The 20,422-nt window shown below is 30.2% G+C and overlaps 1 protein-coding gene across 1 annotated transcript in view; it reads left to right on the plus strand.

Moving 5' to 3' along the window:
* The first annotated feature begins 14 nt into the window (after positions 1-14).
* The window catches only part of LOC144837720 (uncharacterized), a 56,850-nt gene continuing 36,442 nt past the window's right edge, over positions 15-20,422 (plus strand). The window contains exons 1-4 of the mRNA XM_078692953.1: positions 15-224; positions 3,685-4,140; positions 17,264-17,558; positions 19,402-19,697. Coding sequence (XP_078549079.1) covers positions 99-224; positions 3,685-4,140; positions 17,264-17,558; positions 19,402-19,697 — 1,173 coding nt within the window. The 5' untranslated portion in view covers positions 15-98. The remainder of the gene's footprint in view (positions 225-3,684; positions 4,141-17,263; positions 17,559-19,401; positions 19,698-20,422) is intronic.

Raw genomic sequence — 20,422 nt, forward strand, 5'->3', positions numbered from 1 at the left:
ATGTCTATCGTGGTCGATGCCATCTTTCTGCTCCTTGTCACCTCCAGTTTGGTTCAAGTAATTTCCGTAAAGTACAAGATGTGGAGGTGGATGTGGTCATGAATGGTTGTCAGAACTTGCAGATGACCGTTGGTGCTGGTCTGGCTATCAGTGGTTCAATGTTGACCAGTGTCTGTGGAATTGACCTTGAAGATATTGAAGCTATCCACTCAAAATACATTAAGGTCAGTACCAAACTGTGATAACAATTCCATAAAATGTGGCACATTTACTTTAACACATGTTACACACATGTACATTGTATCAAATAATTTACCTAGATACAGTAGTGAAAGTCTCCACTACATTTTGATCCTATAGTAGAAAACTTTGTGGCCCTGTAAATATTACAAGAGCGTGGTACTGTGCATTATACATGATTTTATAGGACCATGAAATGTTTGTGTATATACTGGTTTTTATTTATAAATAGATTAGTATTTTTTTAACTGAAATAATGATAAGTTAAATGCATTTTTTCAATCTCTCATTAAACAAGAGAAAAAAAAAAAGTTAATGAAATGCAGGTAATTTTGACCTTTAGTGTTTAACACAGTTTTACTGTTATACAAACAATAAATATGGAACTAAACAAACACATGTATGGTATAAATCATATATAATTACAAGAATCTTTTATTGAACCAAATAATTGTATTTATTTGTATAAGGTTTATGAGTATAATAAGAAAAGTAAAGTCAACAGTTTTGAATAACAGAATACATGATGTGGGAGTGACTATAAACTCTAACATCAAAGCGAAAAAGATAATAGTCAAACAATTTGTGCTTCTATGTATACAACCATGTTTGAACTGGACTATATATTGCAGCCTTATTGACTATGTCCCTCAGCCAAACAGACACTAGTCAATAGATAAACAGCAATAATATATTGTATGGAGGACGTTATGTGGGAGTGAGTGAATGCTTCTGTATGTCAGAACAAAATAAATCTAAAAACAATCCAAACAAGAAACTAATCAGGTCCTACACATAACCTTTACATCAAAGCTTAGAGATGATGTCTATGGAACGCCAGTAATCTATTGTCATCATGCCGCTCTATAATAAGATAAGATAAGATCATACTATTGCCTATGCTCTTATACTGGCATTGATGATGTCATACAGATGACAACTGAAATCAATTTTATTATTCCTCTCAGAAAAAAATATATTATTAATTAAACACCTTCTTATTCTTTTTGATAAGTCAAAGAAATATTTATAAAAAAACGGTTTTCATTTTGGTTTGAAAGTGAAATGAAATTTGCAGGCTTGGGGATAGGCCTAGTAGCAATAGAATATTAAAAGTTAGACTGATCAGAGGTTCACAAAATTTGAGCAAATTGCATAAACAAATCTACCTGCTCCTATTGTGAGCGAGTGACAATAAATTGCACTAGCACAAATCAACTTATAATCTGCGTCTTCCCAATAGCGTCACTAAATCGTCAATAGATTTTTTTCCTTTGATATCAAATATCTATATATTAATATAGTAAACATATATTGATTGAAAATCTAGGTGATAATGAAAATTATTCGGAATTGCCAGATCGAGAAAAATAATTTTAGAGTTAAATAATATATAAATTCCAAGGCAAAATACTGAAAAAATGACAATGTTGTCGGTAGCAGTGGCTGGATCTCAATGGAGATACAAAAAAAAGATAAAAGCTAAATCAAAACGATAAAGTAAAACAGCAATAAAAGTTAGCAGAGCTTTCGGGCAACACGAGCCCTCATCAGTGCAAGTGAAGGTACTTGGACAACGATAGATAGATATATCAGGCAACCGCTGCCTGAGTGGACAGGAATAAAAGAAATAAAACAAAAATTGGGTAGAAAACAATAGCTTGGTAGATATAAATAATTTTGGAATAAAACAAAAAAAACAGCTTAAGTTTAATATATATATATAAACACAACAGGCATAGAAATAAATTCTAAACCACCCGGTGATACACTGAAAATTATTTAATTAATTTTTGAAACGATAAAGATGAGGAAATCTGTGAGAATGAGAAAAAGTCGCCCCAACCGAGACTTGAACTCGGACCGTCTGCTTGATATGCAGTTGCCCTAACCATTAGACCACTGGGGCTTTCATGGTATTGTTCTTTCACTCGATTGGATAGTGACCCTTTAACAATAATATTTTATAGTATCCTGAGTGTAATTTAACACAAATTATTTTGTTTTCATTAATTTATAAACCCTGTTCTGTTATTTTTGTTTTGCTATTTCTTTACACCAATTAAATGAGTTCACATGGAAAAAACTACTATTTTCCATTTTCTAATGATTTGTTCAATTTGCATGAGTGTGAACACATCAACACATTTTATTGCATCAAAAAAAGTAAAAACTGTTTCAAATATATTTTCACTGATGCAAAAAAAATCAAGGAAGAAGAAAAATTTGTCTAGGAAAGAAGTTTCTCAAATGAAAAGCAAGCATATAAAGCGACATTTTAAATGCCTCGTAACAAAACAGATTTCACTCATAATAATCAAAAGTCACCAATTGTAAAGATCATTCACTAAATGCTTAATCTTTTATCATCCAAATGGTACTAAATTAGTTACAAAGCTTAAGTTACTATATAAAACCTAAGCTTGTAATTCATAGATGCTTAATAGTAAGAATACACTGATACATGAAATGCCTAAGTCCCATTAGACCTAAAGCTGATATTACAAAAGTGCCACTATAACTTGATCTCATAATGCGTTATTCCCACTAGAAAAGCCAAGATTCAATGATAAAAAGACCGAAATTAAGTCCAATTGTAATATAAATTAAGAACATTGACAAATATTTTATGCATTACGTACTGACATTATAAAATGATGGTGAAAGCTTTACCTTTCATTGATCTTTGTAGAAATGTATTTGCAATTAAAAAGCTGAAGAAAGCAAATTATACTTATATTTATTGTAGCATAGAAATATTATATTATATATCTCTGATTATATACCCATCCACATTAAAATTATGATGAATACTTTGCATAATTAGCAGAAAGAAAAAATGTCTTTATATAAAGTAATATAACAAGAGCAGCAAGCTGATGAAAGTTTTTTAATTAACATTATTATTTTTAAGATAATGTTTAATCATTTTGAATATGTAAACAATGATCTAGTTTCTAGTAGTGATTAACTATTATCATAATTTCATTTCATTTTCATTTTTCTTTTATTTATTCAACATCTTGTCCTGGGACCCCAAAAGCAACAGATCACCATAACATGATATGTCTGGAGCCCCAGAAGAACTTAACTACATACAATTAAAAATAAATATATATACAGTTCAAAATACATTAAAAAATAGAGCTCCTGGCTAGAGTCAAGTGGTTCAGAAAAAAAATACATTATAGAAAAGACAGTTATAGATTTATATAGCTTATATCTAAAATGTGTAAATAATATTTATAAATATGAAATTATACTGGTTATGTATACACAACATATCTTACAATTTGACACAGGTTCTTCACAATAATGAACTTGTATTGAAACTGTTAATAGATGGCCAACCATTTTGATTAGTGTAGGATATAGACCAAACGGTAAATTAATAAATAAAATAAATAATCATGCTGATTGGTATCAATTGTGTTTATTCCACAGATGAGAAAAGACATATTGAGCGGCCACCTTCCATGCTCTAAAAAACAGGCAGCCGGCTTGGGGTCTTTAGACATCCTTGTTAACCAAGACTCTAAATTACTTCAGGAAAAAAACCTTGATGAAGAACAGTTGGATAAGAATAATGAACATTCGTTAAAATATAGAAACATACAAAATCTATCGGTAAAGGAGAAGTGTTGTGATAGGAAAGGTCAACTACCAATGGGTTTAAACGTTCATGATCATCTGCCCTATATCTATACTGACAGCAAATCCGCCGTTAAGCTTCTGCAACATAATGTTCAACAACATCAGAAAGCTTTAGGAGGTTATAATGTGGAACGGCGAATCCAATTTGCGAAGAGAATGTATGTTGCTTATTGTAGCAAACTGCCAGCTTATAACAGTCACTTGTTTTTCATTGTGCAATCAACTCCAAAGAAACTATCTTCTCAGGTAAGATCATTTAATTATGTCATTTGTGAATTGAATATCATTTTATTTAAATATCATACATATTTCATGTTTTCTTTCTTTCTATGGTGGATACTGGATTTTGAAGTTATTGGTGGGGTTGGGGAAGGGGGAGGGAGGCATACATCTGTAACATAAAGTGCCACCCACACCACTTAATTAATTAATTCAATCTTTTATTTAATCAATATTGATACTTTTAGGAATTGCCAGCTTTTCTAAAGCTCTGTCTATACTATCAAACTTGTTTGACAAAAAAGTGTGATGTGCCCAAATATGGTAGTGATATGACATCATCTTGTCCACATCATATTTGTTGTCACATAAAGTTTGATAGTGTAGACAGAGCTTTAGACTTGATACTGTCAATATTTACCTTTGTTACATGGTTTATTCAAAGCAAAGTAATAAAAATAGAAAAGGAAAAAAACCGACGAACGTCTATGATTAATGATGACACAAACATTACATTTATAGAAATGAACAAAATGACAATCTACAAATAAGAACATTTTCAAAATCAAAATTATGAGTTTAACTCTTTGAATCATAATTTTGATTGAAAAATATTAGCTTTAAATAATGAGAGAGGGCAAGTCCAGAAGAGAATTCAATATTTTACGCTTCAATCTTTAGTTCGGATTATCAAATAAGTTACTAGAAATGAGAAAAAATAAAATGAAATGTCGAGGTATTCAAATTTGACACAATGAAGAAAATTGTAATGTCAAATTTACATTGACAAATGAGTTATATAAATTGGAAAAAAAAATCATAATTCATAACTAACAGATTGGCAATACTAGTTTGAAACATTAATCCTTTAAAAACCAGCTTTTGCAAAATTTAAGATTACTTGGACAAAGAAGCACAATTTCTAATGTGGTAAATATAGTATATAACGTTTGATTAGTGGCTAGGAAAGGACCCATCATTTTCCAGAACTGGGGTTAAGTCCCAGCCACTAAGAATATTTAATTGGGATACAAGGTCAAGTAATGCAATCTACATTATGTAGAATTAATTCTAACTCAATTATATTCAACTTTCAATCAGTATGTAAGAGATTTGTCCATGAATCCATGACCAATAAACATCCTCTATATCAGTGTAATTTGAAAGTGTTGATGGAAACACTTCATTCATGTTTGTTTATCCACACAGGAGTATCAATGGTACCTTGGAGGGTTGTATATACATCTACATACTGATTTACAGCTGTAATAGTATGAATATTAAATATTCTTTTTAATGAAGTTCAGTTAAAAAACCTTATGTTTCAATGTTAAAGTAACTACAGTAGCTAAAGCATAATTAAAACCATATTTAGTTAGTAGAACGCAAACACTTTTTTCTGTTATATAAAAACCTGGTGCTATTATCACAGAGGAATACCTTGTCAAATCGCTTTACTATTTTATAAACCTCTTCAAAGTCAACAACAAACAAACACTAGGTCTGCCCAAACCTACATTCCTACTTTTTACCTCAAATCCCAAATTTTGCCATTTACTTCCATTATCTCTCACAAAAAAGCATCAATTTCTAGTTTTAAACACAACTTTAAAAATGCCCTGATCTCAGTATATAATAATAATAATAATAAAAACTTTATATAATCACGGTAACACTTGTTCACCTCAATGGTGTTTTTCGACAAGGCCGTAAGACATTATACACTATTTAGCAATTAAACAATTAACAACAAGAGTTTATCTTGACAATGACAATGACACTTAATACTAAAGATATTAATTAAATTATTAAGGATTTAACCAAAAACTGAAAATCTTAATTTACACATCTACATCAATATTAAATTACAGTATTAAAACAAATTACAATTATTTTTACACAATTTTTTTGCTTGGATTATGTCATCTTATATTTTTTTACATTTTTGGTATCTCATTCTTGGAAAATTACCTTTTTCATTTAATGTGTTTGCCTGAATATCTTCGACTGTCCGGTGTTTTCACTTTCTCATTTCTCTCCCTTTTTTTATAATAATATATCATATATTGTATCTTTTTCTTCTTAACTTTTGTACTGTACTTCACTTATTTCTGGGAGCCTAGGTGTAAAGTTTAACTTTATATAATAGCTTTCCTTCCACACATACTATGTTTTATTAATTACTATCGAACATACCAATATAATCATTATTAATTTTTTTAAATGTATTTTTAATATATGTGTAGAGAATATATATTGAATAAACGATGAATTGTCAACAACTTCAGTGGAACCGATTACATTTTTACTTTTTTACAATATCAAAAAGTTCGAAAGTACCAATGATGCAGAAATAGAAATTAGTTTCTGACAATTTTAAGAGAGAATTTACTGTATCCTCACCATCACAGGTAATTTGAAATGTCAGTCTATAAATTATCTATACAGAAATTGACAGAATATGAAGTAACTGTCAAAAAGTAAATATGTTATTATCAATTGAAAAAAGCATATTTGTTTTCATATACGACGCTTTTTTGTCCACTTTCACTAAACTTGGTGTTTGATTTGCAGCATAGCAAAGGGTATAACTTTTGACGGGTGGCTAGGAAAAAGTTCCATAATGGCTTATATACACATTGTAATAATTAATTTAAATTCTTATTACAGTATATGCAGAAAGGGATTCCTTTTCAAAAAGTTCGCTTTTGGGAATCTTGTCTCTCTCTATTGTTTGTTATTTTTTGTTATATGTGAGACGAAATAAATGAAATGAAAAAAAAAAAAGAAAGTAAAAAGGATCAGATTTAGAAAACAATATAAATATAGGTTTATGTCTATTTTAATGTAATCAATTTTATTTTGCTATTTACAAAACCAGACTGAGTTATTATATATTTTGCATTGTAATACATCAAACTATACTATATATAGTAACATGAGTTTTTAGTTTGAACCAGATATCTGGCATGTACAATAAGATACACCTGTTCCAGTGTGTTTGGGTTACATATTTAGAAATATGACATAACAACCTAATTGTTCTTGTAGTCTATACAATGTGAAGCCATTAGTTGGAAGCAGATCCAAATAAATTATTGAAGCTTTTATAGAATGTAATGTGTATTTCCATCTTTAGATTAGTAACCCTGTTGTTTTTTTGTATTATATAACTAAATTTATAACTAAGAATATTAAATGACTATAATGGATTAATAGAGCAAGTCATTTCTGCATACCATCCTTAATGCAACCATTTGAGTAGGCCTGTATGCTACCTCTCAGGCCCGTAGCCAGAATGCATCAGAGGGGGGTTTTCTTGACACCAATTATTTTGCGAGTGCAGCGAGCAACTGTAGGCTGGGAGCCAGGGGGTCTCCAAGGGCCCCCGGTTTGGCTCTCAGAGCAATTTCGGTTGTTTTAATCAGCTTACAGAGACATTTTTACCTACTAAAATCTGAGTTATGCAGAGAGATTATATAGTACACTACAGTATTATGGAAGTTAGTAGTCAATAGAAGTAAAATGAACAAAAAATCTGCTATAATGGATAATTAATTGCACGATTTTGGAAGTGGGGCCTTTGTTTTTCAAGGGGGGGGGGGTTCACGGGTTCGCGCAAAAGGGGGGGTTCGTCTGAACCCCAAAAAACCCCCTGGCTACGGGCCTGCATCTTCACCCACCCCCACACCACTACTGATATTTGACATGCTGGCATTGAAAAAATACCCCTACCCCCAATTACGACTGAATATCGGTGCACACATACCAGTCATTTAAACTTGTATAGATAACACTTTTACAATATAATAAAAAGGATTTATATGATCCTAAAAATAAACAAAATATATAACCTTTCTAAAAATATTTATTTCCATTTTTTATATTTTTAATAACATTAAAATGATTTTTTTGTTATAATAAAAAACTTTAAATGATTTCTGAAATTTGGAAATGTTAAAAATGCTGACATAGAGTCATTCTCAACAAGACTTGATGTAGACATATTTAAAAGTTTAGAAGGAACAAAATAGCCAAAGATTCTTAATGGTTTTAAGTATTAATAATGTTTACATAACAATAATGATGTAGGTAATGACTACATTAATACAACATTTACCAAGATACCCTTTGATACATCAATCATATCAAGATATAATTATTCAAATAATAGTAATAAAGCTGATGTATAAACAAGCTAGCCAGCTACAAGTATTCATGATTTATCTAAGGTTTATAGATGACAGACTATGGTCACGTAATAATTATTTATGGTTTGTGCGGCTTTAGTGTTAATTTAAAAAAAGGATTGTTTAAGTGTGATGGACGAGAATAATAAAAATCTCCAAAGGACCGAAATTTAATGAAGAATTAGGAAACTGACCATTTTTTGTTTCATTTTTCTAGATGCACAGAATAGAGCATTTTTTTGGTGGTTTATTATTTTCAAAAATGACAAATTAAAAAATGCTGAGTAATGGACGAGAATAATACAAATCTTGAAATTAAAACCTGTCCATTGCATGTTTTATAAAAATATTGTTGGAAATCACAGTTTAATAGAGCTTTTATTTAAAAAAATAATAAATGAAGGAATGGCATGTAATGGATGAGTATAATGAAAATTTTAAAAAGATCAAAATTTAATGAAGAATTTAAAAAGATTTCTATATTCCTTGCTAGCACTTTTTTTTAATAAACAAAATATCATTTAGTCTTCATTTAGTTTTAAAATGATTGCTTTTGAATGGAATTAATAATTCTTCCATGGTAATAAGAATATTTTGCATTTCTTTTAAAATTCTATAGGTTAAAATTGGATGTAAATTTACCGGATATATAATACCTGTCCGGATGTAATATTTGAAATTCATAACGCTATAATGCTTGAATGAAATTACCATTTTAAATAATATAAGTTGAAAAATTATGCTAAATTTATTGTATATGATAAAAAATATAAATTGTATAAATGCATAGTGAAACCAAAAATGTTAATACAGTAAATATTATTGTTAATGGCTTTGAAACTAGTAAAAAGAATAAATAATTATTGATAATGGCAGAATGAAATTAGAGTTTTCTGGTTTTCTGAAAGGTATATCTGAAATCTCAGTTTTCTCCCAATGTACTATATTTTGTCCAGGTATAATAATAATAGACCAGTTTTAAGGTTTCAGTTCATCACTGTTTAATAATCTGTAGGCTTAGAATTTAATACTTTTTCCATCAATCAGCTCTGCACCATGACAGTTGAAGAGTAAAGAGCGCCATCTTGAATGTAGATGGCTGGTTCAGAACTTCATTGTAGGGCAAAACATCCAACCAATTAACAAGTTTCATATAAAATACACGTTTCAATGTATGTCTCTATAATAGTAAGATTTGAGTGGGTTTATATATTCAATCATTTCCTTCATATTTTCTTAATATTTTTAACCAAATCTCTGATTGTAAATCTTAACGTGGGCTGACAAGCCAAACAAACATGTCTGAGTTTATCTAAAGTTGAAAAGAAGCAAATATCAAGATGAAGAAATCAAACATCAGGATGAAAAAGACAAATATCCTGGATCAATCAATATTGTAGAAAGTGTGGTAGAAAATCAGTGCAGTTGATTTTACGATATACAAACACCGATTGATTGATCAGAATATGATAAAGGTCAGGATATGAAGTGATCAATATGATTATCAATATTTATTCAGATCTACATACTTACTGGTAGTGAAACTCGCATTTATCTATTACAAACGTAATTACAACTTCCCAAACTCGACAAAGTGACCCTCCCTGGAAGGCGGTTAAATTTCATTTAATTTCAAGTAGATGTTTATTTTATTGTTTAATTAACATAGACCATACTTACTGTAAGTAATAAATTTAATAAGTCAAAAAAGAAGAAGGCAAAAAACCAAAAGCTTGTGGTAGGCAAGCCAAAAAATAAATTAATAAACAGATGGGAACACAAACAGAAACAATACAATAAATAGATAGACTGAAAAGGCTAATTGCAAAAATAAATGTACAATGTTTATAATTTGTGATTAAAATGTCTTATATATTTAATAGAAATGGCAAAAAAAATGTAGTCTAAAACCTTCCCAGTAAAATTCCACTCATCTATGTTATAGATGCGTACAATAGCAAAAATATGTATACTGTTGATTTTAATTTTAAATTAGTAGACTTAATCTAACTAGTACACCTGGATAAACTACTGACCCCTCGGACACAATTACAACAGTATTTACTAATTTTTTTATACAGTTTATACAATGTTTTATGCAATTTGTATTGATATTGCAAATTGCTCATTAAAACCTATAATCAGAAATCATTTTTATGTATAGCATATTACAAAAGTCTCCATTTTAAGAGATATATATAGTATACAAAAAGTTTAATACATAATAAATAATTTGTTGTTCATATTCAGATTATTGTTCTAAATTGATAATATTGGTTATACTTTGTATTATGACACCAATACATAGCAAATTAGCATATAATTGTTAAAGAAATGTTATTTATTGAATGCGTTGTTTATGTGGACTCGTCGTCTTTCCATTTTTCCACACTAATTATTCAGCAGAACCTCAAGTCAAGTCAAGTCAAATAAACATTTATTTCTTTCATATTCATATTTGAGTAAAACATTATAATTTCTGATATTTTATATATAAATATTTTTTTGAGATATAATACAGTAAATCATAATGTATAAAAAAAAAGATGATTCAGATGTTGTGGAGCACTGTGGCGCAGTGGTTAAAGCATTGGACTTGCAATCAAAAGGTTGTTGGTTCAAGCCCCGGCTCGGTCACTGCAGTGTTGAGTCCTTGAGCAAGATTCTTTATCCACATTGTTCCTCCCCACCCAGGTGATAGAAATGGGTACCGGTATGTAAAAAGTACGGGGAAGGTAAATCAGACTCGTTTGTGGCGTACCCCCCACAAGCATACACACTTCGTGGAGTCTGGCCCAAACGCTAAAGAAATGGAGATGGGCACCACGGCCGTTAGCATTAGCTTAGGTTTCGACTTTACCTTTACCTATGATGTTTCACAAACATATTATATTAAATGGCAAAGCATTGATAGAAAATATTATAGTTTTTAATCATACAAAAAGAAACAACATACATCAACAAGCAATTTCCATGAACTGGAAACTCATTAGGTTTAGAAAAGACATTTTACGTTTAGGCTCATTTGTTTGGTACAATGATGTATAAGGTCAAATACAAGTCAATCTTTTGATTATACATGTTTAATAGTTTGTTGATAGCGATCAAACATCTTGCTAAAAAACAAACAAATTTGCTTAATTAAAAATCTTTGAATGTAAAAAATAACTTGAGAAAACAGTTTGATAATACTGTAAGGAGGATTTTGATTATCTCGTGTGAAGTGTTTCTATTAGTAGAGATGTATCGAAGAACCAAAATATTATTATTTGATTTGTATGGAACATCCAGTTTGCATCAAAATCACTCAATGGTTATATATGTATTTCATATTACTAACACTCATACTTTAAAATATTTTTTTGAATTTTTTGTGAAATGTTGTATGAACACAAAATTGTACAATTTCATGCAACAAGATGTTATTGTTTAAAAGTATTAGGTTGTAAAATTGTATAGAGTTAACGAATCTGTAAAATCACACAGCTGTACACAATATACTACTGTACACCAGCCATGCAGTTAAACGGTTAAAAAAAGTTTGGTATACAGTTAACTAATTAGAGGCACATGGATTTAACAGAAGCAGTGGCGTAACAGAGGCCCCTGGTTTAAGCAGCCATTTGTTAGCCTTTTTTTAGACTTTTTTTCTCTGGGTCCGTGCTCAGGGGCCCCATAAATCCTGAGGCTCCATGGTTTAGTCATTGTGCATTCAAGCCATTACACCACTGGACAGAAATGCTATTGACAAGCATCAAGTCACTACATGTGACAATATTATATATGTTAAAAAGTTACTTTACATTTATTTAACTGAACTACCACACAGGTAGAGGTCTGGTTCACACTAAAGAGTGCAAATAGATGTTGACAGATGTTTAAAGGGAATCAAGTTAGAGCATACAGACCACTTTGACAGGAATAAATATTGTCCCATCCTTCAGCCAAAGAAATTTGTTTGTGTATAGGTCATATTTTAGACTTGGGGTGTTTCTCATAAAGAAACAGGAAAACAATAATTCACTGTAAATTCTCCCACAGGATCCCTGTTGAAACATTAATGCCAAATCCGGTTTTTGAAAAGGTTGAGTCAGACAAATGACCTTAAAAATAAGAAAAATAAATAATCATTAAGCCAAAGAGATCCTGACATTTGTTCATTTTAAAGTTCCAGGTATTTCATGGCTTTTCATCCTGGTAAATCATTGATTTAATCCCAAGACCTCCTTTTTCAGTTACCTTTAGTTGTAATAATCATTTTGCTGTACAGAGCATATTGGGGAGAAAATTCATGATCAAACTAATCTTACTATGATGTTTAAGATCTTTTGTTTGTGTACCTTGAATTTTGTCATAATCTTTTATTTCTCAGAGTGCAAAGTACTATTCTAAAATATTCATAACATTAATTGAATAATTATATATTAATGTAGTTGATGTAATTGATTAAAAAGTTTATTTACATACAGGCCATTTCCAGGATGAAAAGTACTCTTTTGCATCCTGAAAATAATCAAAAATATTAATATTAATATTTACATATTAATGTAGTGAATTAATTCAAAATTGTGTTTTGTACCCTACAGTATTCGAGATCAAACTATAATACGATTATGATGTTCAAGATCTTTTGTTTTGTTTTTTCATAATCATTTTTTTTTAAAGTGCAAAGTACTTTGCATTCTAAAATGTTCATAACATTAATTGAACTTATATATTAATGTAGTAATAAATAGTAAATAGTAAAAAAATGTTACATAAATGCTGTTGTATATCAGGGTGAAAAGAACTTCGCATCCTTAAAAAATCATAACATTAATTGAATATTAAGTAAATATAATTCACTTTTTGATAATTTTGGAAAATATATATTTTATACAATCTAATGTTCAAAATTATTTTGTTTAAACACAAAAATTAATGGTGTGCGAAAATAAATGGATTCACAGTAGATATATAGCTGATTGCTTTAATTAAGAATGAACTTAATTGTTGCAGAAGTAAGTCGGCTTGTACAGTTCTCAAGGGTCTTGCTTGGTTTACTTTCAGTTGGGCTTCCTCAGTCGTGACAGTTTAAACAATTTTCGCGTAAAAAAACGGTTTCTATTTAGATAATTTGAAACTTCCAGAATTGTAACACTTGCTAAGATTGTCTTCCAGTGATTTTAAGAAATAAATACAAAACACAACTATTAAATCCACTTTCTTGAATAAACAATATTTTATGGGACTATTTTGTCCTAAACTTTTATTATTTTCATGTAGTTATGCTGAATTCAACTTGCATGAGTATACTCATGAATAAAAGTTGAATCACAAGTTCTGATTTTGGAAGGTTTTTGTTGATAACGAGTATAAGATACGTTTTAACAGATTTGACACGTTTTTACAGATTTTGTAATTTTCGGGAAATCGGAAGAAAATTTGGGAGGATTAAACATGTGATGCAATAATTGTATTTTTAATATCTTATACAATTTCTACTCACACTGAAGAGCCAAGGCACCACCCCTGGAGGTCTGACACTGTTTGGAAATGTGAAAAAATTGTTAAAAAATGAAGGAAAAAGTTTAAAAGAAATAATTCCGTGGTTTATTTTGTACTTCCTATCTCCACTCTATGTAAATCAGAGTCAGTGCCTTTCAGGTTCAACCAACCTGTTTTAATTATAATGCAAATAGTATTATCACTGAAAATGAATTTTATGTAATAATGATATCGCATGTGTGTGGGTTGTTGTTATGGACAGATGTTTGCTGACCATGATTAAATGCAGTTAAGGTGAGAGAGAAAACACTATCGAATCCAATGAACTTTGATAGTTAATGAACTTGTCACTTGCGAAACTCTTGGGACAGAAGTTACCAATGTTCACCATTCCCCGTTCTTGCAATCAACTACTCCAAAGTGTCCTGGAAATTTCTATTAAGATTTACTATTGTAATAAATCATAAACCATTACAAAAAGTGGTTCCATCAATCTCTAGAAGGAGTGTTTGAGTTTAGTACCTACTTTAGTAATAATAACAAACTTACCACCCCTCATTGCAGTAATGGACCATTCCAAAAGTGTCTATAGCCTAGTTGTAAAGTTTCATTTTGTGGTGGAGGAGATGCCATAAAATGACCAGACATTCACACATTGAGGTTTGGTGTACGGATTTCTCCCCTTAGAGTTGGACTTTATTTCCTGTAAGAATAATGCTGATTACTTGTAAGTTACTTTGTTGACATTAGACTAACTTTTATACAATAATTTAATATAATAATGAATTGATACTTTAGTATGTTATGTGTCATATGTTCACATATGGAGGTATTCTTATACAATTTTCTATTATTATCAAAATTGGGCTATCTTTCATTCTTTGAAATTCAACACATTTTAGTATACCAACCTCAACCGAGTGAGTTTGAATAACATATGCTAACACTCATTGTCTTCAATGAAATAAATGAAATAAATTTATACAGAGAATACTATTACCGCTAAAATTGAAATACTATTAACACAGTTTGCAGATCAACATTATCTAATTTGAACTATATAGCGGTATACACACACTATAAAATCATTTTCTATCAACACATTATTCAATATTTTCCAATTACCTGTAATAGCCCTAGAGATTTCAGAATTAGTAACTAGATTTTGTGATAAAGGTCTAGCTATATTAATTCTGTCCTAAACTGTTATACACTATTTAGATGTGTATTGTAATTTTAATCAATTGTTGTATTTACATAACAACTACAATGAAGCAATCTATTTTACAATTGGTTGTTTTTACATTTACTTGTAAAAAATTAAATTGATTTAATGAAATTAAGGTAGATTGCACATTTTTAGATCGATGATAAAACAGTGAAACAGTTTTTTTGTTTTCAAAAATGCTGTTCCATTGTGAATGGGCGAAGAGGCACTGTTATTCGTATGAGTACACCTCTTGGACACATTTTTCAAACCTGAACAGGGCACTGAAACATATTTAATTTTATAGATATTTCTAAATAAAAGTAAGTGAATGTTTTGAACATAAAGAAAATAATTTTTAGTACATGAAAACAATTTATCTACCTTTTTCAGTGATTATGAAGATGAATTGAGTATTTCATTTAATATACAGCATATGGGATGAAGTATTTTATATGCTTACAAACACACCTCTATACAATGTCAAATTCCATTCACATTTGGAATCAATCACTCAACATGATCATATATCACACATTGTTATCCCCAATACTGTATTATTAAATAAGAAACTTGAAATGCTTATTGGCTGTAAGACAGGACATCCCTTGACATTTTAGAACTTACTGTATTTTACGATATTTTGTTTTGTATAGATTTATACATATAATATTAATATAATATGCAGAACAAGGTATTCTGATAAAGATGCAGGTTCTCCAATTGTATTTGATATAAAAAAAAGCATTGTTGAATAAATTTACCAATACATTTTTTGAAATGAATAGGGTAGTAGCTCGCACAGCCACTATCGTGGACAGAAGAATGAGCCTAGGGGTGAAGAGCATGTAGTTGAAAAGTGTAACATCCATAGCACCATGAGCAATGATCATTGGAATGGCGCTATATAAATAAAAAAATATCAGTATTATTAATATCAGGCACTTTTTTTTTTAATTGAATAAATTGTGCATCAATTTGATATGTTTCGATAGGATAAAAATGAGGTTTTGATGCCTGTTGTACAATAGATAATTTGTTTATAGAACCAGATTTATATGGGGAGGGAGTTACTGAGTAACATATTTCATTAGAAGTCCTGTTCCTTTAATTTTTATAATGGTCAGTCGTGCAATATAATATAGTAAAACATTGTTTCCACTAGGTTAAGATTTTATAGCCAGTAGGTACTACCAGGTACCTTCACTGGTTTTATCCCTATATAACAAGTAATTAGCCTTATTCACAGTTTTACATAAATCTACTTTATTGTAATTGAGTCCTTGGAAAGTTTTGTTATTAGCACTGAACAAGGATAATATTATATGTTGTCCAGATACTTGAACTTTGCCTTCAATTTGTTTACTGTGTCACCTTCAATGTCCAAACAATTACTAATCAAATACCACCAGTGTCTGTGGTATCTGTAGATTAAGGCTATATAACCTGTTACAATAAATCGAAGCTGAAATGCCTGGTTCACTGGTCAATAACATTATTTATCCAGTGTGAAATGAACTGATTTGGGTTTAAACAACAGAAAGAGTATCTTAATATCATATGAAGGTCAACAATTGCCTGATTGTGCAATGATCTGATGATGATAAATGAAATATAGTTGAAGATTTTAAATTACAAATTGTACATATATTACACATGTCTATTACAGAAAAATCATAAATTTTAAAAAACTACTGTGAAGTAGCTTTGGCAAAACATCTGACCAATTATATAAAGTATTATTATTTTTAAACAATTTACTTTTATTGTTGCAAAATAATATTGTTATAATTTGTCATGAATATTGCTTTATATGAAATGTTTAAATAATAACATGCTTTTATTACAACAAATAGTAGGCCTACTTTGGGTCAATAACTTGTAGTTTGTTTACACTTGTTAATTTGTTTCTAAATCATTTCCTATGTACTGTGATTCATGTTTTAACTATTTATTTTTATGTTTTGTTCATGTATATATACTACTACCATTCAATGATTGATGTACATTACATTTTCAAACTTTTTTTGAGTAACCTATATACACTTATGCATTATTTTTCAAGGTCACCTCTACAGGGATCACTTGCGGTAGCTATAAAGACTTTTTAGGACTTCCCGCTTCCACCCTGCTCCCAAAAAATACATTAATATAACACCAACACAATGAAATTCTTCTACACTTGGATAAAGCGTGAACATAAATTAAATATTAAATATTACAAAAAAAAGTTTTCATTTGTAAAATATGTTTATATATTCCCCAGGCAAATCGAATTCTGTGCATCAACTCTAACCACATTGTTCTACTAAACTTCACAAGTAAAGAAGTTGTCAGCAGCTATCCATTCCATCGTCTACAGCACTGGTACATCAGTGAGACTCAGGGCCAGAAGCACCTTTGTCTGGTATTCCTTGAGACCACCTGTACCGTACAGCCTCTCCGCTACACACAGCTTAAGGATATCTGTAGCGTTCTATGGCAAACCATGGAAGTAGAGAATAATGGCTCATACAGTATGTCACAACCTGTGTATCTTCCAAAGATGGCACAACAAAGTGGTGAGTTTCAATTTTTGTTGTCGGTTGGTTTTGCTGTATAATCTTAACTACATAGTGCTGTATCTCCACATGACATTTGTCCCAGTATCGTAGGCAAATTCTGTAATACAGCAAACTCATGTGATGCCTGTATCATAAAAAGTTAGGTTATCGGTTAGTTTATGGGTACAATACAGGCATCACATGTATTTCATAGAACTCTCCTCCTAGATACATCAGATATACTACACATGTTTTGAATGTAGAACAAGATAAACAGATTCATGACTGTATTACCCAATAAGGCTATGATGATCGAAGCAAAAATAATATAACTACCAATTTTAGTGTAAACCATTTAATAAATGGGTAAAAAAAACCCCAAAAAAATATGTTCCATTAAACAGCAATAAAACACATAGTAATTGATATTAATACTAGTTATCATGACGAAATTGGACTGTATTGTATGTTAAACATGTTTTAGGGCACTTTGTGTATAAAGTTATTTTGTTGGCAAATTTATTTAGTATGGCGATAACAAGAAAATATACCGTAAGATCGTTATTAAATATTTCCGTGAAAGCAATTGCAAAATAACTATATTCTTTATAAAACATCATAAAACATAACAAGTTTAATCTGAAAGCCTTCTTTAGTCTCTCTACAGGATAAGGACAGATATACTATTAACAATAAAAGATTTCTTATTCTTCTGATATTAGTTTAATATATAATTTAACCTTTAATATTTTGATGTAAACTAGAGAACATTAATAATAATATGAAGTGCGGTTGCTTCAGGTGATTTATCATGTCATGGTCACTGTACCAGAAAGGAACAACTACAGTAGAACCGATATGATTAATGCATTTAATAGGTACTGATGTTAATATCGCAAGATTACTATTAACATGAAGAAATAATTCTCCATGCTATTATAATACTATAGTAATTAGTATACCATATTTATACAAATAAACAAATATTGTTTAGGAGGGTTTTTAAGGGTGTGGGGAGGGAAGTTTATTCAAGGGAGGCCTTTAATGGGTGTTTTTTGGGTGTAATACATGGTAATATGTATTAAATCAAATAAATACCTCCTGATATGAAAAAATACGATTACATTTGATATTAAGAAATGGTAAAATACAGTAAAAATTGTTTTTATTAAATTACAATGTTTTGTAAAGTTTAATTAGATTTAAAATAAAAATATCAAGCCCATAGCAAGTCATGGATCCTGGATGTAGTGCTAGGGCCATGTCGTGCTCCCTGTTTTAAATATACCAATGTAGGTAAAACAATTGTTATATATTGAACTATTATATAAAGCATGAAAAAAAGTGCACGACAGAGAAGGCCCTGGTGGAAAGGTCATGCAGGATATGTATTAGTACAGTATAAATGTTAATATTCTAGGAGCAAGCACAAAAACTAGGACATTTATTTTTGATTGGCTGATCAAATATTGTGAATAAATAAATAAATGCAGTTTTGTCTTCTATTATAAAGATAAATATTTGTAATTTAACTGTCAGAATTATTCATTCATTAGTAATTAATTAGAAAGGAAAAGATTATTCATTTATTATATTATAATAGCCATCCCCCTCTTCCTATTCGTGTCTCTGCCAGAGGCAACATGACTGAAAGACAGTCAACTTGAAATTGACATTCTTTTTAGGTATTATTGACCTAATCCTCCTTAGAGATAAACACAGTTGACCTTTGACATAGTTTAATTATGGTGAGTAAACTTCTTGATCTACCGGCCACACAAAAATTACATGATAGGCTATCAGGTTAAAAGCTCACGTCTTAATCTCCTAAACGACTTTCATTACATTCTTTCATTATCAGGCCGAGAGAACGAAGAGAACTCAGACGACACATCGGACCAATACCATATGGTTTCACCACCGACAAGCGTCTATCGCAAAGAACTGTACAACTGCAAGCAACTGCTTCACTTTCCTGAAGAAGTTGCCGTTATTCTGACCGAGACCGACCACAGGTTATTCAATCAGGTTCGGGCCGAAAGTTACATTCGGTACATTATATTAAATGGGAATGTTGCCAAACTTGGAAATGGTGCTGACGACGATGAGGATAATGAAAGCAAAACAGTTTATGAATTGGTGCTAAGATTCAAAGAGGTAGGCCTAATTTGTTTTTACAAACATTCATTTATAAATTGTTATTATACTGTATACAGAAATCTATTCTCTTCTTATACTATTTTCGCACCTCCAAGAAATAACAAGTTGTAATCAGGTTTGCATATTGTGAAGACAATTTTCTGGAAAATCTCCCGAGAGAAAAACACATCGATGAGACGCCTGTTTATTTGTTTTCTGCGTGCATATGTATTGCCCTGGTATTAAACTGACTAATCATAATATCGCAAAATTATGCTTTCCTTCAGAGATTTCTTACTTTTCTTGTATATGTGTGTGAACGTGTAATAAATCTGGAGATCAAACCTGGTTACAACTTGTTACAATTTATGCAGATGTGAAAAGGGAATTAGAGAAAAGCATACAAAAAAGGGTTAGGTTCAGAAACAAAAACATAAATTGTCTTTACTCTTTGATGAACATTATTCCATTTTTCTGTTGTATTTTGTGAAATATGAAACATAAAAAATGGACCAACAAAAAAAGTCAAATTGACTGGAAGTAAATGGGATTTTGGTTGAATTTAAAACCGTTTATTTTGTCTTTTAATAAGCGAAAACATTTTTCTTTCCTACAGAAGTGATTAGCAGTATTGAAACTGCGAAATGGCCTATTCGAAGTATTTTTTAAAAATCCTTATTTTTCATATTTTTGGGGACAGTACATTTTTACAAACAAAATTATATAGTACATTATGAAATTAG

Source organism: Antedon bifida, chromosome 3 (assembly GCF_963402885.1).
Source record: "Antedon bifida chromosome 3, ecAntBifi1.1, whole genome shotgun sequence".
NCBI lineage: Eukaryota > Metazoa > Echinodermata > Crinoidea > Comatulida > Antedonidae > Antedon > Antedon bifida.